The sequence below is a fragment of the Pavona decussata genome, unplaced genomic scaffold, assembly GCF_977016875.1.
Source record: "Pavona decussata unplaced genomic scaffold, jaPavDecu1.1 SCAFFOLD_254, whole genome shotgun sequence".
In the NCBI taxonomy this organism is placed as follows: domain Eukaryota; kingdom Metazoa; phylum Cnidaria; class Anthozoa; order Scleractinia; family Agariciidae; genus Pavona; species Pavona decussata.
In genome coordinates this window covers 6,322,673-6,348,099 of record NW_028145657.1, presented here as the reverse complement: position 1 = coordinate 6,348,099, position 25,427 = coordinate 6,322,673, and the positions used below count along the sequence as shown (strand labels likewise).

The window sequence follows — 25,427 nt, the reverse complement described above, 5'->3', positions numbered from 1 at the left end:
ATTTGTTCAGATATACAATGACGAAGGCATTTAGTGAGCGAGTACCACATTGACTGAGCCGACTCAAAAACATTCAAACAAAGTTCTAGGCTACTGCACACACCCAATTGTTATCCTTTTAATAAGAGTATAATTCAAAAGAATTTAACAAACAATATTTTCAAAACTAACGTAAACTCCAGAAGGAATTTTTGACCCCAAAATATTACAGCATGTCAGTCGCTTCACTCGGCGATTTGTGATCGATTACTCAACATTACTGGATTTTTATCGGCGACATATTTGTGCAAATATTTCCTTCATTTTAACATCACAACAAAGTTTTAGGTTTCTGTAAGGGGGTTAGTTTCTAAAGAAGCTGTGGAGCTAACGCTCGAAACGTAAGCACTCGAATCTCTAACTTTACGGTGGCCAATTTACCTTTTAGTTATCTAGATGGTTGAAGTCAGTTGCAGTAGTCGGTTACAACTTGGTGTTACGGAGCACGAATATATGCTAATTAGGTTATGCTAATTTATAGTACGCTTACTAAGGAAGTAAGGTTCTTTGGTTCATGGGAAGGGTTGATAGGGTTTGTGGTTTCAATGGTTTCATGGTTTCTATATGATTTCGTAGTTTCATGGTTTCACGGGTTTTATGGTGTCACAGGTTTCATGGTGTCACGAGTTTCATGGTTTCAGGGTTTCGTGGTTTCAATGGTTTCATGGTTTCACGGGTTTCGTGGTTTCCCGGGTTTCATGGCTTCAATGGTTTCATGGGTTTCGTGGATTCAGGGAAGTCATTGTTTCACGGGTTTCATGGTTTCACGGGTTTTATGGTATCACAGGTTTCATGGTGTCACGAGTTTCATGGTTTCACGGGTTTCGTGGTTTCCAAGGTTTCATAGCTTCAATGGTTTCATGGTTTCATGGGTTTCATGGTTTCAGGGGTTTCATTGTTTCACTAGTCGTTGTCGGGCCCAATTTATAGTAGAGAGACTTTTTGAGAAGGAAACTCCGCTAAATAAATTATGCAAACAAAGAATTGGTCAAAGACTTGGTCGCTGAAAGACAATTTCAGGCGAATGCATGGGCCTATAATCGTCGCTCTAATCTTAAATAGGTAAACTGAATGACCGATTGCTTGATTGCATGCCGCCTTCCTGATTATTTTCTTACAGACAGTGAGCTTTTACAAATGTCAGAAGCTGCCAACCCTGTGCCCGGCGTCCAAAAAGGAAGCATTATTGACCCACCCGAACACAACGTTACTCTGTTGAAGACTGAGGAACTCCCCAACAGAATAGTTCATTGGAAAAGTGTCCAACTCCCGATTGATATTCTGCTTCTTACGGTGGAGGAATGTGAATTTTTAGGCTGCCTTTCCCACCTGAATTCTGATTTATTCAAGAGTTATTACAAGTCTCTGGGGTATGTTTACTTCGGGGATATGGGTGAGGATGAAATGAAGCTGAAAATTGCTGTAATTCAGTGCAACATGGGTTCCAGCGGCCCTAAAGGTTCTGTAGTTGTTGTACCAAACGCAGTCAAAATTTTAGGCCCCAAAGCTGTCTTTTGTGTAGGTTTCTGTGGTGGTTTGAACCACAAAAAAGTCAAATTGGGAGACGTGGTAGTTTCAGCCAGGTTAATAACCTATGCATCGATCAAAATTACGGAGAGTGGTATTCGACAACGTGGCGTAAATGTTCCTTTGAAAACCAATCTTGCTGACCTTATACGAACTGCTGGTTATGGCTGGGAAGCACCACTGAAGGATCCTGGAAAACTAGAGGTCAAAGTGCACCGAGATGGCGTGTTTCTGAGCGGCCCTGAGGTGGTTGACAACAATAGAAGGCGAGAGGAGCTTCTCCGGCAATTCTCTGAAGCAATTGCTATCGAAATGGAAGGCGAAGGTAAGGCTTTACTCATCTTCAAAATGTTAAAAACATTATCTACTAAAATGCGGCCATAAATCTTAGTTGTCTAGGAATGCCAATAATTTAACTAGTCCGATAATCTGCACCGCCTATCATGCGACACATGTTCAATGGAACACAGTCGAGTTAAACTGAGCTTAAACTTAACTTGTTTTTGTCAAACAAAAGTTTCCAAGTATCTACGACCATTTTATTTGTTAAACTCGTGCATGCGCTGTTGTGTGCTCCTGTTTTTTGTTTGTTTGTTTGGTTTTTTTTTTACTTTTTATGCAGCTTTTCGTTATTGCAATAATCATCATCTTCACAGAATATTTGAAGTTTCCTTTCCAAATTCTACTACTGCTAACCCAGCCTGAATAAAAGCAAACTTAATGGGCAACCAAAAATCTTAATTTTGACGGCGAACAAATATTGAAAATGTATTCTGTATTTGACGAAGAGGCGGTTTTGATCTCAGTCTGCATTTTATACCCAGTCTGCAGTCTGCATTTTATACTGACCGCGCTGCCAACTCCGAACCGAACACTAACTTGTCGAAGTCTCTAGTTACAAAGTTAATAATACATCTCTAAACGTGACAATAACGCAATCTGAAAACTCTTCTAAGCATTTTCCCCTCCCGAATTGAGGATACTCAGAAATTCGATAACAAAATCCAAAAGGACAAATCTAAAAATGTCATGATCCATTGCTCATTGATATCATTCAATGAATGTCTCAACCACTGTGTGGAATTTCCATCGGGGTTTTTTCCTGTAACTGATCTCTTTAAAACTTTCCCGCCAGCCCGCACGTCTACGACTCGCACCAGGCCGTGGCTGCCTGGGTAGTTGTGCTCAGTACAGTTAGTCCAACTTTCCACTCTCGTCTGGCAGCACTCGGGTCGATCACCATGACTACATCACCGACATTTCTGGTTCGCCGACGGGGGAAAACCACTTGTTGCGGGAACCAATGTATGGCAGATACTCCGTCATTCAACGTTGCCACACATGTCTAGTCAACTCCTGTACTCGTCTCGAGCGTCTCAGCGGATTGGATCGGATTGTCAGAACTGGCTCGTCCTTTGGATCATTGCTGAGCGCGGTTAACGGTCTCGAATTTATCAGACTCTCCACTCCAATAAACGTCGTCTGCAGCTCTTCGTCGTTGATGTCAGCGTCTTTGAGAATCGCGGAATTAGCTCGTTTAGCCGATTTGATCATGCTCTCGAAGACTCCTCCAAAGCGTGGAGCCTCTGGAGGATTCCAGTACCAGTTCACACCTCGGCTTTAAGTCATACGTTGAAGTTAATCCTGATCCAGTTGGCTGACTAAGTCTTAGACTGTTCACAGTCCCCTATTTTTCCGTGTGATCGTCGAGATTGAGCGCGTCTTACCGTTAATGGCGGCCATCTTGACTTTCAGTCCTACCGAGTCTAACCTGGGGAAGAGTATCAAATTTACTTAGGGGGCGGGGGACGGTTTGGGAGGAGGCGAGAAAAATAGAGGGACTGTAATAACTTTACTGCGACTCGCGTTCAGGGGGCTTGACAGGAATTTGACGCCTGTCCCCATTCAGTAATTAACAAACTCCGCCTCTGATAAAAAACATGCCAAATAAAAATACACAAATATACATTTGATACATGAATGTTGCGCCGATCAAAACATCACCGTTTTCCAATGGAGGCGGTGAACACGCTTTCTTCTACACCCAAAAAATCGGTTACACCATTAGCTAAGAAGCCAGATATTTCGAATACGTGTCGTCTTTGTTACGTTGATTTTAAGTCGTCTGGCAGATACCGTGTTTCCACGGAGAATTTGTTTAAAATACCGCACAAATCGGGAGTTAGCAGCACTCCCCTAGCCCGGCTGGTTGGAAAGCATGTCGGAGTAGAAATCCCGCAAGATACGAAGAGGTCCTCCCGTTTTTGCGTAAAATGTGCCCTGAAAATTCGGAGGAGTCGTCCTTTAGCAAACTGAGAAATTCGCTCGATAAAGCTTGCTCAGCGGAGGCATAGATTAATTTGTATTTGTTGCTTTTAATGTCCTTTAAGGCTTCGCTCGATTTATCGAAACCTTTAGCTGTCATGCCAAAATCGTTGAAGTTTACTTGCTCTTCTACGATGCTGCGAAGCGGGACGATAACTAAAAAACACGGATCAGTGACGCAGCCCTCCATTTCTTTTGTAATGACAAAGCTTTGATATATTAAGCTCTTCCCGAAGCCAGTAGGTAGTACAGCAAACACATCTTTGCCATCCAGTAAACTTTTCAACGCTTCTTCTTGTTTGTCCTTCAAAACTAAACCTCCAAGGAGCTCAGTTAATCTGCATGAAAACGATACAACTGAAATTGATCCCCCGCGAGCGAGAGCCATTTTTCACTCGTGAATGCGCGAAGCGCAATGAACGAGTTATAGCGATAGCTGACTGTTGACTTGGTTGGTTGGTTGGTCGGTTTTGTCGTTAACTTTCGGGCGTGCGCAGTGAATGAGTTTTAAATTCAATTAGTGGAAAAAACACGCGAACATCTATTGTTCACGGCGCATCAGGAAATTCTTATTCAATATGTAGAGAATAATTTGACGATCATTTAGTGCAAGAATGGAGATTTTTCGTTCAATCTGAGCAAAGTTACAAGTTTTTTCAGTCTTTCAAAAAGTCCGGGGTCGTAAACTCAATTAGTGAAAAAAAAAACGTAAAAATTTTTTCACGACGCGTCAGAATTCTCTCATTCATTCTCTAGAGAATAATTTGACAATCATTTTAGTGTAAGGATGGAGATTTTTCTTTGAATCTGAGCAAAGTTATAGGTTTTTTCCGTTTTTTCTACAAGGTGCGGTTTCTTTTAAGAATTAAAAATAATATAATTTAGAAATAATTTAATTAAAAAAATAATTTAATTTGTCAGTTTTCACGCAAAAGGGGAACGTGCCATGTCACGCATCATTAACGTCGTAAACAAAATTATGCAAATTTCTGGTGAAATGAACACTTAAAGATCTTGTCAGCTTTCATAGAGGTTTCAAAGAGAAAAAATGTTTCATTTTCGAAATTTACAACTGGTAATTTATGGGAAAGCAAAAGGACGTGGTCGATAAATAATACTTATTTAGCAAGAGCTTGTCATAGTTCATTATTTTTACTTGAGGATTGCGTGGACTGAACTCCAAAGGAAAAATTTCACGCATTTATGTCGGGCATGAAATGTAATGCGATACTTTGTTGAACAGATTTCCCTTTGTGAGATCAACTTGCCCTAAGTATTATAAATTTTGTAATTTTAATTCCCAAACAAACTTCATTTGCCCATCAGGCAAGTGATGGTTAGAATCCACTAGCCCGATCGCAAAACCCAGTAGCCCCGGACTATCGGACACGAATTTGCATGACGTAGCTGCACATGGCTTGCTTCTATGAACTTTGAATAAAAAAAACACGTGATTTTTTTTTTAATCGGCGCATCAGCATAATCGGCTTATTCAATCTGTAGAGAATAATTTGACAATCATTTTTATAGTACTAGAATGGTTATTTTTCGTTACATAATCGGGCAAAGATATAATTTCTTTTAGCTTTCAAGGAAGTTTCCGTAGCCGTCTAAATTTCAATTACGATGCGTCATCTGCATTCACGAGTTGGCTCACAGGAGCCTTTGATTAGAACTGTCGACTTGTCAACAGCTTGTCAATTTCAGCCAAACGTGTTGTCAACGCAGATTAACCTCTATTGTCTAATGACCAATCAGATGGCTGCGTTGCTAGAGCTATAATCCCCGACGCCCGCCCCGTCGGTGACATCTAAAATTCAAGATGGCCGCCATTAACGGTAAGACGCGCTCGATCTCGACGATCACACGGGAAAATAGGGGACTGTGAACAGTCTAACTACGTCTCGGACTTCGTTATCAGCGCCCGCGAAGTTCGTCCTGTTGTCGCTCATCCTCGTCTTGCAGTCATTCCTACAAATGCATTCAGGAACGCTCCTGATTCTAACGAAGTAGCCATCTCCAGGACAACAGTGTGTTTGCACCCGGGGCAGAGGAGAACACCCCATACCGCCTGGCACTTTTTTTGTATCTAAATCATCCAACAAAAGTTGACGTCACATACGGTCAAATTGGAGCCCAGCAGCCTGTCTCGGCGAAGTCGAATGATGGCGTCCGGGTCAGGCATGATTTCTTCGGATTTTTGAGCCATCAGTATCAGGAATTGTGAACTGTGGATAAGAAAGATGTTGTAAAGATATTCCTTCGACTTCATGAGCAAGGGTTTTCCAAAGAAGTGATTTTTTCTAATGTTTTGACGGAAAATACGAGACAGCTAAGCGTCGTGTCATGGCGAAAATTTCACACTCTCAAAACGAGTTGCGTTCAGACTTTTGGCTCTTGTGGCTTCTGATCGTTCGAAAGCTGAAATTATAATAGCCTATCCCGTGTGCAGCATAATGGAAGAGACATCGTTAGTCATAGTTTGCAGTGTTAACATCAGGAACCTAATTATCACTCGACGTGAAGTGTAGGAAGCCTGTGTCATTGAAGCTGTTCCAATTGTCTTCGTTGTAAGGGACTCGTAATATTCGAGGTGAGTAAATGTAGTTATCTTTATTTCCAGTTTTTTTCGGCTGGCGTGAGTACCTTTACATGTGGGCTTTAGAGTAATAAGTCGGTTTTGTGCTTTGTAGTTCTTTAATAAAGACGCAAGTGACGTTTAATTAATAAATAGTCTGTTCATGTTGTCCTTCAGCAGCATGGTTTAAAATATATGATGATGATGATGATGCCGTTGATCGGCGAAAGCTCGGATTTTAGTTTTTAGTTTTTAAACAGCAGTGTAAGGCCTCAATCGAACAGTTTTTATATATTTTAATAAATAGTAATTATCTTATCTGATATGCATTCATATCATGTAGTCCTGCAAGTACGGGCTTGAGGAGGGGCTTGAGTCAGAAAATGTATCTGCGTGGCCTGGTTCATATTGCTAGTGTGGGACAGTTGTTAAAGTTATTGATGTCAAGCCATCTTTAACAATAAATTAAATAGCATTATTGCAAATGACATTATTTCTCAAGTATTGAAAGAAACAACCCTTTCACCCTTTACTTCATCTGCACTCTCACCACTTGGAAGACCTTAGTAACAAGGACTGGAAACAGATTTCAGAGCCCAGTGGTTTTCGCGAAAACATGGGTTAAGTGGGGGTGCCCATTCTCGCGGGCTCACAAACCTGGTTCTAGTCCTTGTTATTTAAGGATTTTCTCAACACTTGGGTGCTCATAAGTTAAGACTTTTTATACATTTGTACTATAATTATACACATGTGGCGTCAAATTGTGGTAAGAACAGACAGTATGCCACAAGCCACAGACAAGTGGCATGACTGATGTCCTTACCTTGTTTTGATGTCCTCTTTGGTTTACTAAAGGACACATGGAAGGCCAAATGGACTTTGAAAACTCTTTATGGCTGACAATGTCATTTGTACATCATATAATTATTTACCAGTTATTTCAGTTATGTTAGTTGGTGCCAAATATTTATAGGGTGGGGAACTGTCTTTTTGTCTATGTCCAAGGTTCGGTATCTGTAGGAAAGGTCAAGGCACTCGAGAAAAACCGACAGCCATTACACCGGATTCCATCACACCTTCCGACTTCAGATGGAACCAAACCGTATCGTCTCCGCCGAAAACGAGAATGTTGAGTTGAACAGGTTGCTGAAACGTTTCTGGGATCTCGAGAGTATTGGAATCGTCCCCACTAATCCGCAGATGACATCGGAGAACAAATTAGCATGGAACAAAGTGAGGAAGTCGTTAAAATTCGATGGCAAACACTATGAAGTCGCTGTTCCGTGGAAAGAGGACAGACCAGTGTTGCCTAACAACATGTCGTTGGCTAAGAAGCGGTTAGTGTCCAATGAGAGGAAGTTACTGAAGGACAAGGAAGTCGCCGTTGCCTATCAGCAAGTACTGGATGACTACTTAGACACGAAGTACATCCGCCGTGTTCCTCCAGACGAACCTTGAACATAGAGAAAAAGACAGTTCCCCACCCTATAAATATTTGGCACCAACTAACATAACTGAAATAACTGGTAAATAATTATATGATGTACAAATGACATTGTCAGCCATAAAGAGTTTTCAAAGTCCATTTGGCCCTCCATGTGTCCTTTAATAACCCAAAGAGGACATCAAAACAAGGTAAGGACATCAGTCATGCCACTTGTCTGTGGCTTGTGGCATACTGTCTGTTCTTACCACAATTTGACGCCACATGTGCATAATTATAGTACAAATGTATAAAAAGCCTTAACTTATGAGCACCCAAGTGTTGAGAAAATCCTTAAATAACAAGGACTAGAACCAGGTTTGTGAGCCCGCGAGAATGGGCACCCCCACTTAACCCATGTTTTCGCGAAAACCACTGGGCTCTGAAATCTGTTTCCAGTCCTTGTTACTAAGGTCTTCCAAGTGGTGAGAGTGCAGATGAAGTAAAGGGTGAAGGGGTTGTTTCTTTCAATACTTGAGAAATAATGTCATTCACAATAATGCTATTTAATTTATTGTTTAAGATGGCTTGACAACAATAACTTTAACAACTGTCTCACACTAGCAATGTGAACCAGGCCACGTAGATACATTTTCTGACTCAAGCCCCTCCTCAAGCCCGCACTTGCAGGACAACATGATATCAACTATTTATTAATTAAACGTCACTTGCGTCTTTATTAACGAACTACAAAGCACAAACCCGACTTATTACTCTAAAGCCCACATGTAAAGGTACTCACGCCGGCAGAAAAGAACTGGAAATGAAGATAACTACATTTACTCACCTCGAATATTACGAGTCCCTTACAACGAAGACAATTGGAACAGCTTCAATGATACAGGCTTCCAACACTTCACGTCGAGTGATAATTAGGTTCCCGAAGTTAACACTGCAAACTATGACTGACGATGTCTCTTCCATTATGTTGCACACGGGATAGGCTATTATAATTCCAGCTTTCTACGATCAGAAGCCACAAGAGCCAAAAGTCTGAACGCAACTCGTTTTGAGAGTGTGAAATTTTCGCCATGACACGACGCTTAGCTGTCTCGTATTTTCCGTCAAAACAATAGAAAAAAATCACTTCTTTGGAAAACCCTTGCTCATGAAGTCGAAGGAATATCTTTACAACATCTTTCATATCCACAGTTCACAATTCCTGATACTGATGGCTCAAAAATCCGAAGAAATCATGCCTGACCCGGACGTCATCATTCGACTTGGCGAGACAGGCTGCTGGGCGCCAATTTGACCGGATGTGACGTCAACTTTTGTTGGATGATTCTGATTCGAAAATTTGACGAGTTTTCTTCCCCGCCCCTGGTTTGCAGACACAGGAACAAACAAAGGTAGCGCCTAGCTCGAGCGCGTCCACGCCCCTGAATAGTAAGGTACGGTCCTCCGAAGTCAACTGCACAATTCGCGAACGGTTTCGATGTCACTTCTAGGCGGATTGGCAGCAGCGGTGCCATCTGTTGCTGAGCGGATGCTGTTTTGAAACGTCTCGCACACTCGCAGCAGTCTTTGATTACTCGTTTAACCAGCTTACGTACGTGGATAACCAGGTACTTTTCTCCGGGATGATTGATAGTGTAGTTAACACCCATTCGGTGACCTTCACTCTCATGGTGGTACTAGATCTCGGTCTCTACTCTTCGTAATTCGGCAGGTGTCAGCTCTCTAAATTCTCTCTGGTTCTCGGGTCGTTTACAGTTCTCGATGAATCGTTGTACCCAGCCTTTAACTCGAACAAATGACAATCCGAACTCTAACTGTCCTTTCGGTTTGAGTCGATACCACTTGGAGTATCTTGACGGCTCCAAACGCCATTCTCCGTCTTTATCCTCTACTCGATCTGCACCATCCGCATCGGTCGGTTGCTGGACAGCATTGAAAGTAGTCGGTTCGTCAGTATTTCTCTGCGGCACTCTGACCACTTTCATGGCTTCGTCGGACGGTTTGGCAAATTTGCAGTCTGGCCACTCAGCTTCGGGGTAACACAGGAACTCTGGGCCGTTCCACCATCTTGTATTCTCGGTCAGCTCTCGTCAGTGAGTCCTCTGGTTCCAAAGTCGGCTGGATTCTGATGACTTGGAACGTAACGCCACTGATCTGGGTTTGAGTTGTCGTGAATCTCGCCAACCCGATGAGCAACAAACGGTTTTAACTCTCGACTCTGACCTCGGATCTAAAATCTAAAGTTAAGATTGTCAACCCAGTATGTAACAATGGTCATTTCGATTTCGAGTGAGAAGCAGACTTGTCTTGACAGCCGTAATCCGATTACAGCTCCCATCAATTCAAGCCTTGGAATGCTTAAGGCCTTCAAAGGTGATAGTCGTGTCTTGAACGCGATGAGGCGGGTCGTAACTTTTCCGTCTTCGTATACGTGTCTGCTGTATACGGCTGCACAGTAGGCTTTCTATGATGCGTCAGTAAAGGTTTGCAGGCTGATTGCTGTGATTTGACCACCTTCATCCTTCAAACATCGCGGAATCTGGATGTTTTGCAGGAGCGGTAACTCGTTGAACCAAGACCTCCATTCATCTTGTTACTTTGACGGAAGGGCGTCGTCCCACTCTAATGCTTCTAGCCAGGCCTGCTGGACGAATAGTTTGGCTTTCACTACGAACGGGGCCAGAAATCCCAGCGGGTCAAACAGTGTTGCTGTTCTCTTCAGGACATTTCTCTTTGTGTACGGAAAGTCCTCGGGCGGCGCCAAATAATGAAACAATAACTGGTCATTCTGCGCGGACCACGACACGCCTAACGTTTTCGTCACGGGAAACTGGTTCTTCTTCAGATCAATCTTAGAAGCACGGTCTACTTCAGGTACATCTGCTAGCACTTCGGGGCGGTTCGAAACCCACCTGCGTATGTGGAACCCTGCTTTATCGCCCATCTCGGTCAATTGTCGTCTCGTGTCTATGGCTTTCTCTGCGGAATCAACTAAAGGCACGAGGTCGTCCATGGAGCAATGTTTCTTAACTGCGTTGGCGGCTAGTGGGTACTCTTCTTGATGGAGTTCTGCATGTTTCTGCCAGGTGAATTGCGCACAGAAGGAACAGTAACAACCTCCAAACACGAATCGGAGAAACTCGTACACTTCGGGCTCTTTGCTGAGATTCATTTCACTCCACAGGAATCGATGGAACGGTCGATCCTCTGCACGTAACACTAGCTGATGATACATTTGGCTGATATCACCAACAGGGGCCACGGACTCTCTTCGGAACTTGATGAGTATATCGCATACATCACTTTGAAGCTTGGGACCGGTCAACGCTTCTGTGTTCAAGCTCTTGCCTTCGAATGGGGCTGAACCGTCAAATACTATCCGGACTTTTGTCGTAGCCTTCTCTGGTCGCACAACGGGGCAGGGGGGAAGGAGCCACTCGCATTCTGGCTTGTGTTCGTCTGGAGGAACAGGGTGGATGTACTTCTTGTCTAAGTAGTCATCCAGTACTTGCTGATAGGCAACAGCGACTTCCTTGTCCTTCAGTAACTTCCTCTCATTGGACACCAGCCGCTTCTTAGCCAACGACATGTTGTTAGGCAACACTGGTCTGTCCTCTTTCCACGGAACAGCAACTTCATAGTGTTTGCCATCGAATTTGCTAATTTGTTCTCCGATGTCATCTGCGGATTAGTGGGGACGATTCCAATACTCTCGAGATCCCAGAAACGTTTCAGCAACCTGTTCAACTCAACATTCTCGTTTTCGGCGGAGACGATACGGTTTGGTTCCATCTGAAGTCGGAAGGTGTGATGGAATCCGGTGTAATGGCTGTCGGTTTTTCTCGAGTGCCTTGACCTTTCCTACAGCAGTCCATCCTAACGGACTAAGTTTGGCGTAAGGTTCTTTCGGGTACACCATCGCTTCTTTCATCGAATACATGAGCTCAAAGTGGTCTGCACCAAGGAAGACGTCGATCTATTGCCAGTTGCCAGTTTCGGGAAAGGAATGCTTCGCAAATGGCTCCAATTCTGTTTAATCATGAGCCAGTTCACAGATTTCAGACCACCACAGATTCGTTCGGACGTTTGGGAGGTTACCTCTGTATCTACACGACCGTCAGTACTTTCTAGGCCAATCTTGAATGTGCCAGACATGAAGCTAATGCTCTTATCGTTTGCGACTTTCTCTGTAATACGCTACTTTTCGCCTGTCAAACCCAGTTCTTCGACGACATCTTCGTTGACGTAAGTGGTGTCACTCGCTTTGTCTAACAGACAGTTCACTAGGAGTCTACGGTTCCCATTCTTGAGAATAATCGGTATAGTACGTAACGCAACTTCTTGCTGGCTCTCTTGCTGACCTACGGTTTCCATGGTCACTGAACGGATAGCAGCATTCCCCTCCGCTAAACCATTGGCTGTTTCTCTGTTACTGAAGGGCGTAGTTGGAGGATGAACGTACGGTCTCGCATCCACACGAAGACGTGATTGATTAATTGGCGACTTCTGGAAGTGCAGAAGATAATGGTGAGTTTCTCCACAACCGTTCACGTTGCACTGCCGATTTGGTATTCGGCTTCTTCGGAAACCCAATTCTTTAACGTTCCCAGGGATTCTTCGTACTGCTTCTCTCTCAACCAGCGATAATACTGCGTCAATAGCCGCTCCGGAATCTTCTCTAAGATTATCGTATGCAATGTTCCGCCTTCTAAATCTGATTCTCGGCCATTTTCCTTGAGTGTGATCGCTGCTCGCTGGAGTACGTCGGCAAATAATTCAAGTTCCTTCGCATTGTTTTTGCGGACCGGTTTCAGTTTCTTTAGCTCTCTTCGGGGTGAGACTGCACTCGTCTTCGGCTTCCACCATACTTGCGTAGGAGTCGCGCTTTGGCTGCCATGTAAGCTTCCAGGGAGTAGCCCAATCCCTTTATCGTATCTGCTGCTTCGCCAGTTAGGCATGCTTCCAAACGGAGCATTTTGAACTGAGGGGAAAGCGATGTTAAGTCCACACAACTCGTGAATGCGGCGTTCCATTGCTGGAAATCCATCTTGTTTCCAAAAAAGATCGGAATACGAATTCTCTCCAGCTGACCATTCACGGTGAAATCCTTGGCCGGAATTTGCGGCTTTATACTCGCGGCTTCGGTTTTTGTACTTTTTGATCCTGCTGGCTTGTAAATTTCTGACGTGTTTACATGCGTTTCGACTTTCGAACTTTCGGATTGCGCAATTTCATCATTGCTTTGCACAGTTCTTCGTCAGTTTCGTTGTCCAGTTCCTCGCGAAGCTTGTTTAATTCTTCTTTCGCCGATTGAACTTCTCTTTCTTGACGTTCCAATTCCTCGCGCTTCTTCGCAATTTCCAATTCGATGTGCTCTTTTTTCTCCTTTCGTTTTCGCGATTCCTCTTCAGTTCTCTCTCTCTCTCTCTCTCTCTCTCTCTCTCTCTCTCTCTCTCTCTCTCTCTCTCTCTCTCTCTCTCTCTCTCTCTCTCTCTCTCTCTCTCTCTCTCTCTCTCTCTCTCTCTCTCTCTCTCTCTCTCTCTCTCTCTCTCTCTCTCTCTCTCTCTCTCTCTCTCTCTCTCTCTTTCTTTGCCGCTCGAACGCTTGGCTATCGGCAATGGACGCTAGGGAAGATTACGCCAGAAGTGAACGCGCTTAAGCGGTCTTGCGATCCACTCGCTCGAGGAGAAGATCATCCTCGTCGCTGACGTTCGACGATAAATCACGCTGCCAACTCAGAACCGAACACTAACTTGTCAAAGTCTCTAGTTACAAAGTTAATAATAAATCTCTAAACGTGACAGTAACGCAATCTGAAAACTCTTCTAAACAGCTACCGTAGGTGATTGACTATTTATTTCCACTTGCTACTTATCTTACAATTTTTATACTAGATACTGGAAAGGTATTGGTTACACTTTACGTGAAAATCCCGCCGATCTCAGAAATAAGCATAAGAATCAGTCGTCGAAACCTTGTGAATTCAGAGAGATTAAAATGTTACTGTAGACGGTACTCTATTTTAATATGTTTACTTGCCACTACTATTTCAGTATACTTGCCACAAGAAAGTTATTTTTACACTCTACGCGAGAATTCCGTTGCTATGAAGCAATAAATCAGTAAACATTTTGAATATACTCTACGCGAAAATCCCGCCACTATAAGGCGATGAACATTTTGAACGTTGAGATCTAGTTTAGCATATTGACAGTCTTGATCTCAGTTATAAGCATAAAAATCTGTTGTCGAAACCTCATGAATTCAGACTGATGAAAATGTTACCGTAGACGGTATACTATTCATCTTTATTTGCTACTACTATTTACTAGCAACAAGGAAGTTATTTTTATACTCTACGCGAAAATTCCGCTGGTATGAAGCAATAAACATTTTGAATGTTGCGATAAAATTAGCATTTTGACAGTCTTGATATAATCCCAAGATTCAATGTGTTGCGTTCTACTACTAAATTGTCAATATAGCAAAAGATCGTTAATTTAACCAAGAAATAATTACAGCAAATTTACGACTAATAAACGTCTTTACAGGCCTTTTTTCAGCAGCCCATGACTTGGACGTTGAGTGGATTGTCATTAAAGGCGTCTCAGATTTTGCCGACGGCAGGGAGTCTAAAACAGATGCTTGGAGACCGTTCGCCAGTACAATGGCCGCGTCACTTGCTGCTCATATGCTAAGCAGTCCTTTTGTTTTCGAAGACTGGCCACATTATGGACGCCGTAAGTACACAAAACTAAAAGAGAAAAAGTTGTTATATAAGGCTGGAATTAACCCCGTTATGGACTAGGTGGACTAGGTAGGATTAGCTACCTCCCAAGCTAATTTAAACGTAAGGATTTTACGATTGTACAGAAGTGTGGAATTAAATTGAATCCCTCTGAATCGAAAGATTGGAAGGTGACCAAACGTTTTACTATGTCCATTATATACAGTTTTGATCGCTGACTCCGAGACACATGGCAGCATAGACCAATTTAGAGATATCTAAGGCTTTAACCAACATTATTCGCCCGAACAGAGTAAATCAGGCGTTTGCCATCAATAGTCCAAGCTTTTCCGCTGAAATATTTTCGTTTAAAAAATACCGTTAAAACGTAATATGTTTACCCACAGAGCACCACACAGCTTTCCACTTGGAAACTCAATTCAAAGGTGTCCGTGCGTTCCAGGTCGAATTTGAATTTGGTAATGTTGTTTTATCTGGAGGGAGGAAAACCAGAAATCCCGAGAAAAACCCTCGCAGCAGGGACGCGAACCAACAACAAACTTACTCCAAATATGGCGTCAACGCATACAAACAAACCCGGCTCACATGTGGTGAGAGGCGTGTGCTCTCACCACTGCCCTATTGCTGCGCTCCATGTTTTACATTTTGTGTCTCTCTAAAGAGCTTTGCTGTCCATTCTGTTAAGTTCTAATTATTGTATGTCCTCTCCGCTTCAAGTTCATGCAAGTCAACTTTCTTCTGGTTCGGTTCAGTTTAGCTCTGTAGAGCTAAATTGTAGCTGTAAAGTTTTCTGAACAAACACTAATGTGTCCTTTCATCGCATCTCCTCCATCTCCTTGCTCTGGAAATCCGTGAATTTCAAGATTGAATTTACGTGTTTATTGTCTAACGTCGTCATGTTAATCTTCCAGCCAGTAAGCCTTATGCTTAAGTTCTTTTTTTCCCTTATTTGATTGTAAGAGCTAATTCAAACTCTAACTTTCAGGTTTTCGTTTTCCTCGAATACGTTCTTCAGTTCACTTCGTGTAAACTAAGACTTTTTTTGAAATGATTATAGCTTTCCTTAAATATTTCTACATCATGAACAAGCTTGTCTGTGTTCGCTTTTACCTCTTTTAATAGTTTCCTCACAGCAGGGTTTGAAGGGTGTTCATCGTAGTGGACGCTAGTCGCGACTACTACCAATCGAGTCAGACACTGAACCTAGGTTTCCTCGTTTCTTAGGGTAAAAAGACTGCGAATTATTTTCTTTACTTGAACCTCTACTTATTGCCGACCGTTTCTACCGTTCAGATTTATCTAGTCCTGTCTCAGAACTCCCTTTTCCTCCGCCCTGCATAGGGTGTGGCGGGAGAAGAGGGAGTACGCACCAGCTAGTGTCAAAAAAATCTGCACGTGATAATTTGCAAACTGAGTGATGTATAAATAGCAGTTGACCTGTATCACAACTCCCTCTTCCTCCGACCAGCACTTTCGAATATCTTCCAGCTGATCTTCCATCAGTGCCTTTAACGAACTCACATAGCGGGGGACTGATTTACAAACATCTGATTCTGAAGCATCTTCAGATCACAGGAAGCCACAAACATAAGGGATTCTAATGTAGCAAACACATTTGCCAAATCCCGTGGCTGCTTTCACAAACACGTCATTTACGATTACGACTGCATGAATAGCTTGCAATGTTCCTTCTTGGGCGCAAAGTTCAGATGGCACTTCTTAAACTCGAAAACTTGCAGGCGCGGGTGCAATACATATGCGAGCGTTCCCTTTTTCCCCTTGGCTCAAACTGAGCAAATCAAGTAAAAATAATATTAAATCAAATGGAAATTTGAACTTAACTTTCATCACAAGAAAGTTTCCGCAACTGGTATTGAAAAAAAGCCTTGAACGGGATTTTTCAGGTTTTCTTTTCACAACTGCTTAAGTTGCGTAGTAACTGCGAGGGTCTTTCTTCTATTTGATTTTTCACCCGCAGCTCAAAATACATGTTTCAAATATTTACATTTATTTATTCATCCTTCACCGGTATATTACGAACTCGCAATATGACCTGCTCCCAGTTGGCTTGAAAGCTCCGGTTGGTAGAGCACTGCACCGGCGTCGCAGAGGTCATGGGTTCGAATCCCGTTCAAGGCTGAATTTTTTTAAGGCTTTCTTTTCGCAACTGCTTAAGTTGCGCAGTAACTGCGAGGATCTTTCTTTTATTTAATCTTTCATCCGCAGTTCAAAATATATGTTCCAAATATTTACATTTATAAAAGTTTCTGTTTTTCGTTTGTTTATTGTTTGTTTGTTTTTGTTTTGTTTTTGTTTTTTTTTTTTTATTAAAGAGGAGCAGTTCACAAGAAAGTGGGTGGCTCTCACTGCAATCATCGGTAAGTGTCTGACTAAATGACTAGGTAATCCACTTCTTCAAAATGAGGAGGCTTACATTACCATTGCTATGGCAACAACTGTCGCCTGGAAACCAAAGAAAAAAATAAAATTTGATCATGCTTTTAAAAGGAGGTGTAGTATGGGGAAAATCGACACATGCCTTCTGTGCAAACTTATAATTGGGAGCCTGCCTATTTACACTATCTACACTTTATCTTCACATCACCAGATGCATGGGAAAATCCTACTCCAATCTGATGGTCTTATAAAGTGGAAAAAAAGTGGAAAAAATTGCGCAGTGTCGTTAAGTTATAACAAGATCATGTTTAGGTAGAAGAACTGGTGCTTCCTCATGATCAGAGTCGCTACTTATCTCGTCTAATAACCTGACGAAGGTGTCCCTACGCTTATGCAACGGAGCAGTACAGCCAAGTTGTGCGGGCTGACCACCTAACTCTTTTAATGGTCAAAGATAGATTATACATGCTTCTGGGTGCACTCAAATGCTGCTGATAGATATTGTAGTAAGCTAGAATGGAAAGCTTGACAGCTGTACTCTATACTATTGGCCGGATACATGTAGATTAAAAGCGATTCAGTTTTAGAAGTGGCAAATTTGTCCCAATTTGAACGAAACGATGAAATAAATACGCTTATTTGCGTTCTTGATTATATTAGAAAGATACCTGAAGAAAGGTTTCCAAGAAAATCAAACGCTTGAAATTCTCGCTCACTGTCTGTATAATTAGACTTAGTCCAAGTGATTTTCACGATATATGTCTTTTTTTTTTTAGTTTTAGGATTTGTTGTAAGCGTTGGATTCCTGATTTTGCTTTGGGGAACAGGTAAAGAAAAAAAAAAGCATTTAGTTTTTGTTTTTGTTCTGTTTTTCTGTCTTTTTGTTGTTGTTGTTGTTGTTTTTTTTTACACGCAATAAACATGAACAATGAGCCGTACCTAAGTTGACTAGAAGTTGTAAGGTGTTGTAACCTGCATAACAATCATAACTAATGTCTAATAACAATCTTCCAGCATATACAAATGACCTGTCAAAAGTAACGCATTCCAAGAGAGCCCAATACGCCCCCCCCCCCCCCTCCCCTCTCTTCCTTTTTCACCCCGGGCTGATCCTAGGGTATTAGCATTTTTTTTTTTTTGAATAAGTTGACAAATGCCCCACGGCGTGGATAAGCTGTTCAAAGGCCCCACGCTGCAGTTAAAAAAAGTCGTTGATTTCTTTGATCCTTCCTTTCTATTGTCTTTTATTGTCTATCATTGAAACGAAGGGACAAATACCTGGAGGTAAACTATTGCCCAGCCTCCTGCGTGACTAAAGCTGTAAAATGGCCACTAATGCCGTCGGGTGGATGGGCACTGCTGGAACTGACTGATGCATAATCAAGGTGCATTTTTGATTTTCATTTCACGGACTTGGATATAGCTAAGAACCTCGTGACACTTATAATTTCCAATTAAGTTACTAGGGGTGTTAGTAGGACCATGCGCTGTTTCCTTTAATGAGCACCTTAATGGACAAGGACTTGTTGTTAGACCCGTTTTTAGAGCACGAACATTACCCCCAACCCCACCCCCGAGATTGGGTACGAGTACGATTTTTCGAATTCATGTGGCGATAATATATATTACATAATTAATTCTTATAGGTATGTTTGTATTGTTAATTGCATTGTCACTGAAAAGCCCCATCAGGGGAGTGTCAATAAAGTATTGTATTGTATTGTAATTTAGTTTGCGTGGGTTTTATTATCACTTGTTATACACCAATCTTGTACCTGCATTCTCCTTATCTGCCTGTAAATAACGGGAAGGAGCGAGGGTTTTGGGGACAATCAATCTTGTACTCCGGCGCACTCAGATCTTAAGAGCCCTATATCTAATTTTACGTGCGTGCGGAGGTAAACTGATTAATTGGCTTCACGTTCGAAAGCGAAATATGAGCCAACATGAAAGCCACTTGCCTAAACATCAAAAGTTGTTAAATACTCAACTTTTAGAGCAGGCAGCTCGTATATCTTTATGGTGTTATTTACCTACGTAAGGTTAGTTTTATTTCCGTCCCTCATATCTACGTAACAAGATTACTCGCCAACCGAAATCCACCTTTACTCATTTAATTGTTTGTTTGTTAATTTACTCTCATCGTAATTATCTTTTTTCTGTAAGGATTTACTATTAACGAAGCATTTCGTAATTGAACTGGTTCACTTTGACGTAAAAACAAACAAATGGGTTATCAATACCCTTTTTCCTCTCTTAGGAACCCATGTTCGCAAACGGATTAAGTAGTGAGTCCTGTACTACCAAAGTTCGGATACAAAGGTTCCGTAATTGTTTAAGTACCCGTAACTCAGATGCCATCTTTTCTTTTTCAGAATACTTTGCAAACTTTGGATTTGGCGGGTTAGCCCTTCTTTTACTTGTCCTGGGAATTACAGTTGTTTGGTATCTGTGGGAGGTAGGTGCCTAGCACGAAAACACGTCTCATGTTAAAAGTAAAAGAAATGTGTAAAATTAGCGAAAGCACATATTTGCAAGGACTTTATTTATTTATTTATTTATTTATTTATTTATTTATTTATTTATTTATTTATTTATTTTTTCGTCTTCTGGGGCCGGAAGGGGAAGGGGGGCAGATTTCGTTCCTTTAAACTCCAGATCCATGCGGCCAAATTCCTTTCCCTCCTCTGCACACCCTCCCCCACACTTTTTACTGTTATTGATTAAAGGCTCCTTTGAGCCAACTCGTGAATGCAGAAGTGAATAATGGTAGCCGTAAAGTGGTAATCGTATCATAGGATTCGCTATACGATTCGTGGACGCCATCTCACATTGCGGGAATTCATTATGTATAAACAATTAAACAATTAAATTATACACTTACTCTGATTCCTTCCGATACGCGAAGTAACGCATAAGTGGACGTGTGCGTTCTTTTGATGGTTTTGCGTGGTTGCCAATCGAGAAAAAAGCGTCCATATTTTCTCCCAAGAACTTCCGTATTTTTCTTCCACGCGTCGTGTTGTTGCTGAATGAAACTTGATACATGTGAACGATTTATTTTGGTTGCCTAACACGTGACCTAAATCAGTTGCTGTTTTCAGCATAGTAATACACTGTATTCCTTTCAGCGCTCAAACGACGGCTCCTGTCGCGTTTTATAACATCAAAAGAAGCTTTCAGTCTTGCTAAAGATTCCATTTTGGCCTTATCCAAGAGAACGTAGATATAGAAATATTCAAGCATTTGCGATGATTGTCACTATGCATTAGCAAACTTTCAGTGCTTACATTATTCTGTTCTGTTGAATCGATGTTTTCGCTCACACTGGACCCCGAATGAAATTTATTGCGGCTTCTGTCAGCGTTTTATAACATCGGAAGAAGCTTTCAATTTTGCTTAAGTTACTATTTTGGCTTTATCCAAAAGAACGCAAATATAGCAATACATCAAGCGTTTGCGACGATTGTCGCTATACATTATAGCAAACTTCCAGTGTTTACATTTGTTCTGGTGAATCGATCGTATCGCTTACACTGAAGCCCGAAAGAATTTTTTTTTTTTTTTTTTTTTTTTGCGTTTTCCGTAGTGAAAAACAACAGCAACCGTAATGTGGCGTTCTCTATTCCAGTATTTTCTAGACAACATTACCCACAACTCCTGAAGATAAGATTAATTATGGTATTTGTAAGTTGTTGAAGTTTTTGAATTATCCGGAGCCTCTCGGCTCTGGTGCTACGATTTTAACTGTCAAACTACTTCGGACAGCCAAAAAAGAATACGTGAATGAACAGGGAACACTATCAGACGCATTTTCACCATATCAGTCTTCTTCCATTTTGCGCTGCTCTCTGTTGACTTGGACAACAACCTCGGCCTTGAACCTTTTTCGACGCGTCGTTTTCAGTCACCAAGATAAGAAGTTGTCCCTTAGTTTCACTATAGTTTCGGTCAATGGAAAGAGTTAGGAGACAACACACCTGCTAGTGTTTTCTTTTAAGAGTAACTTATTCGTTGAGTCGATTTTACGTCCTGGTGTTTTGTCCCGTAATGGCGGCTGATGGTGAATACATGTACTATACGTAGACAAATGAATAATTATTTTGATTCAATTCCGATTAAATTAATATAAAGTTTACAGCTGAACGATAACTCGTTCATTGTGCATGCGTACATGCACGAGTTAAAAATACGTAGCTAGGGGTAGATTCAATGAATTTTAGTAGAGGATATACTGGGTCCCAAGCAAAACCGGAGACGAAATTGCTAAAAAGGCGTAACAAAGAGGGAGGATCTGTAGAAGGAAGTGCCTCTTGAGTCATTCATTCACTAATAGCTTTTCGTTTGCGTGCTTTTCCCCATCTGAGACCGAGCACATGTACAGGATTACAAATTCAACGGTAGTTTATAGTAGCCATGATGTCAAGTGAATGTTTTCTCCAGGTTTAGTGTCCTGCGTCTTAAAAATTCAAATATTTTGCCGGTTGCGTGCAACAACTAATCACAAAAAATAATAGTGCAAAAGGACGAATTGGTCTACGGAATATTTAGCAGGTTCAAAATGTACTAAAATAGGCAGAGATGTTCATATGGAGATAGTTTATGCTGTATTTTTGTGCTGGGTTAAATGCCACTGCCTCTGACAGTTCATGTTAAGCCAGAGGCTCATTTTTAATGCACGCGCCGGGGGCTTTTGTTACCACGGAAACGACCGCAGTTTTGTCTCCAGTTACGGGCAAGGGTTATTTGCATAATTAAGTTCACACATTCTTTCGGACGCCTTTTGGACAGGGGAAAACCGCTTCTGTCAATGTAGAAATGTACAACTGGTGAATCTTAGCAGATATCTCGAGTTAATTTATAGCAAAACACTTCATGGGGTCAGACTATATTTGGTTAATCCTTCCTCGTGGTAAATATGAATTCGGGAAGCGCGCTAAAAGTGATTCGTTCTTCGTGGCTCTCGTGGATCGTACCGTCGATCTCACCCTCTGTTCGAAGGATGATTCATCGAATTTTCTCGCCCTCCTTGGATCCGCAGAGAATATGGTTCGCCTTAAACGACGGGTTTTGTGTGGCTCCTCCGAGAAAATTCTGCAGTAATTTTATATTTGACATGTTTCCCGAGGAAGTTTGCCGCGTAAACATTGTTGACCTTCAGGACGAAAATGGCGGGCCTGTACCTTTGTCGTGGTTTAACAAGGGGAGCCAAAGCTGCCGAAACCCTGTATGCTGGTACTACTTTAGCTGTACTCGTTGGAAATCTACGCCGAAAAAAACCCTGCCAAAGGAGAATTTTTTAAATCTGAGTTCGTCCAACATTTGAGAAGGGCACTAAACAGAGCAGACTTGTTGTCTCGAGCCTACGATCGCGAATTTCAGAGTTCTATTCTTGACTCTACTCTGAGAAGTAACGAAAGATGCATCAATGCTATGGATGATCTGGCCCCAGTTGATTTCAAGCCTGAACCTTCCTCTGTAGATCTCTCGAATTGCTCTCTGGAAAGCCCGCCAAAAGCCGATGAAAGCCCGCCAAAATGCTCTACTCCTTGCATCTCTAGTAATTCTTCAACTTTGAGTTCACCTGCGTCATCTTCATGAATAGAACCAAACTTGGGAAAAGTGGGGTAAGTCGCTTATCCTTTAATTTTTTTAAAACTATTGTTTTTTTTTTCTTGCTCAATTTGTATTGGTTTATCAGGTTAATTAATTTATCAGTCATTGTAAACAATAACAGCAAAAGTTTATTTCCTTTTCCAAAGCTATTCTGTAACTTATTTGGATTTTGCTTGAGTGGAGGAAATAATCTATAGTACAATTAATTTTTATTTTATCACGGCCGACAATGGGTGACCCCAATTCTAGCTTTGTGTTTACATTTGGCTGCCTGTGCAAATGCATGCGGAACAAAGAGAGCCATTTTGTTTCTCTTTCACACAAATTTACCTCCTTTGATGCAAGAATCTGGCCTCATTTTCAGGTGAGACATATGGTCTATCAAATTGGCATGTCAACGGCACTTTTTAATCTGTTATTACTATTACTAGTACAGTTGAACCTCCCGTAAGCGACCTGACCCATAATCTCAAGGATATGTGGTTGCTTACGGGAGGTGGTCGCTTACCAGAGGTCAGACCACAGGGGGGGAGGGTCTAAATTTCCGGTAATTTACGTATGGTAATTGCGGACACCTAACCCTTTTTCCAGTGCTTATCGAAACCCAAAGTAAAAATTTTACTTAGACTGCCTGATTTAGGAGCAAACAGTAAACGGCATGTTTGCAATGTTACATTTCAAGCGTAACACATCAACAACTTTGGCGTTTGTTTGTTACATAATCCAGTTGACGTTATTTATCGCCACAATTTTTCTGTTGGATAATACAAGGTTGAGAGAGTCATCACCGGTCGTGCATGTACATGCATGCTATTTACAAGATAAGAGAGTTTCTTTCCTATAAGGGATTCAACCTGATTAAAGTTTACTTCAGTGTACACTATAGTGCACATATATGTTATCATTTGTTTCAATGTCGGGAGACTAGCTCCGGCTGTGAGATTTTAATACGGCATATCTGCTGTAATGATGTGGGCCAATATGTTATAGTCAATTTCCGCCCGTGAGAGAAACAGCAGATTGTGTGTCAAGTGGTCGCCTACGGGAGGTTAAAAACAATTGAAAATTTTAAACAGTCATCTCTAAAAGTGGTCGCTTAAGGGAGGTGGTCGCTTACAAGAGGTGGTCGCCTACGAGAGGTTCCATCTATAGTGATTTGACTCGAAAACTTTGGTATTTTGAAAAAGTGGTCGCTAATGAGAGGTGGTCACTTAAGAGAGATGGTCGCAAAGGGAGGTTTGACTGTATATATAATACTGCTATAAATGCATGCTAGCTAGTTCTTGTTTTCTAAGTGGAAACATGTAATTGACAAATTCCCAAAGCAGCAAGGAAGCAATTAGTCTGTGTCAAGATATTCCTGGCTTTCAAGTTGCTCTTGTTGAGAATGCAGCCCCAATCAGCTAACATGCATAGAAATTAGAGCTAATAATCTAATTGTTTTTATTAGTATAAATCTGCTAGTTGTTCAAAACTAAACAAGTAAATTAATTATATCCTCGTCACAGACACTTCGAAAACGCGACGAAGAGGCCGCCATTTTGTTGAAAACCACTACTCACTATCTATAACAGAATAGATAGCAAGTAGCGTAGCCAATCAGAGAATGGCATTGGTGATAGAACACTAGTAGATTATTTTATACTTATCACTAAATAAATAAACTGTAATATCTTATTATCAAAATTAAATGCTAAACATTACTAGGAAACTCACAAAATCCATGATTGTAGCTGACATTACTGTAGCCACTGTCCTTAGAAGTCCTCCCAAGGACACTTAAGACTAATATTTTATAATATAATGAAGGTCTGTGGGCAAGCTTTCCTAATACGAACAAAATGTGTTTCCATCTTAAGGAAAAGCTTGAAAAAGCTAATTACAAATGTGAACAGGCAAAAGGACACACTGAAAAACTGAGTGGAATTCTTGTGGATGGACAAACCTACACTGTGACTTTTAAAGGTAGGAGATTGAAATTCGTCAAAAATTGTTGTTATTTTTTTCTTAACTGTATCTGCATGCTTATGTGTCTGGTTATAATTTAAATTGGGAGACACTGTGGTCGGATACTTAGCTGGACTGCTATATCAAACTTTATGGGTTCAGCTCTAGCTCTGGTATTGGCAATTTTTATCCTGGGGGAACCCTGCGAAGGAATAGAACCTCATAGAGGGGGGTGGGGGAATAGTAGAAATACCCCTTGCGGTTTCATGGTACAGAAATCTAGATCAGCTTGGTGTTTACCACTTCACCACTTCGCCTGATAGAGACTTTAACTTTTTTTACTGCTGATTATTATTAACAGTCTACAATGTTTGATGAGTGAAACTAAATAAAGAACAGCAATAATTCATTAATAACAATTTACTTAAGATTGCTATATTAATAATATTGTTTTTTGCAGTTATACTGGACTTAAAGGCATTCTATCTGCTGCTTGTGAAGGACGATGATGACAATTTTAAACTTGGCAAGCAAGGCATTGATGTTGAGTTCTGCTTTATATGCAATACCATAAGGGTATGTAGATTATTTAACTTAGAAGGTATGTGTTTTAACATTGTTTGCATTATGGTAGTTGTTAGTTGCAAAGTAATGAAAATGTTGCATCAGGAAGGCCATGTACTTGTAAAGTGTTGGATTTGAAATCTGGAATTTCGTATATTCCATCCAACCACTATCTGGATTTGTTTCAAGTTCTACTCCTTGACTGTGTTATGTAAATGGCCAACTGGCCAGCTTTCTACCTT

General features: G+C 41.4%; 2 protein-coding genes across 6 annotated transcripts in view; both read left to right on the top strand.

The window, feature by feature from the left end:
• Positions 1 to 25,427, top strand: part of LOC146456824 (uncharacterized) — a 71,098-nt gene that overhangs the window by 37,120 nt on the left and 8,551 nt on the right. For 3 of the 5 annotated variants that reach the window (XM_085092847.1, XM_085092848.1, XM_085092849.1), the window contains 5 exons: positions 1,160 to 1,891; positions 14,465 to 14,653; positions 16,995 to 17,039; positions 17,835 to 17,885; positions 19,434 to 19,516. In XM_085092847.1, coding sequence (XP_084948973.1) covers positions 1,160 to 1,891; positions 14,465 to 14,653; positions 16,995 to 17,039; positions 17,835 to 17,885; positions 19,434 to 19,516 — 1,100 coding nt within the window. Of the gene's footprint in view, positions 1 to 1,159; positions 1,892 to 14,464; positions 14,654 to 16,994; positions 17,040 to 17,834; positions 17,886 to 19,433; positions 19,517 to 25,427 lie in introns of those variants that run through there. The other 2 variants (XM_085092850.1, XM_085092851.1) reach the window with 1 other exon arrangement.
• Positions 1 to 25,427, top strand: part of LOC146456825 (uncharacterized) — a 136,955-nt gene that overhangs the window by 105,668 nt on the left and 5,860 nt on the right. Inside the window, exons 2-4 of the mRNA XM_085092910.1 lie at positions 22,352 to 22,685; positions 24,534 to 24,639; positions 25,082 to 25,197. Coding sequence (XP_084949036.1) covers positions 22,656 to 22,685; positions 24,534 to 24,639; positions 25,082 to 25,197 — 252 coding nt within the window. The 5' untranslated portion in view covers positions 22,352 to 22,655. The remainder of the gene's footprint in view (positions 1 to 22,351; positions 22,686 to 24,533; positions 24,640 to 25,081; positions 25,198 to 25,427) is intronic.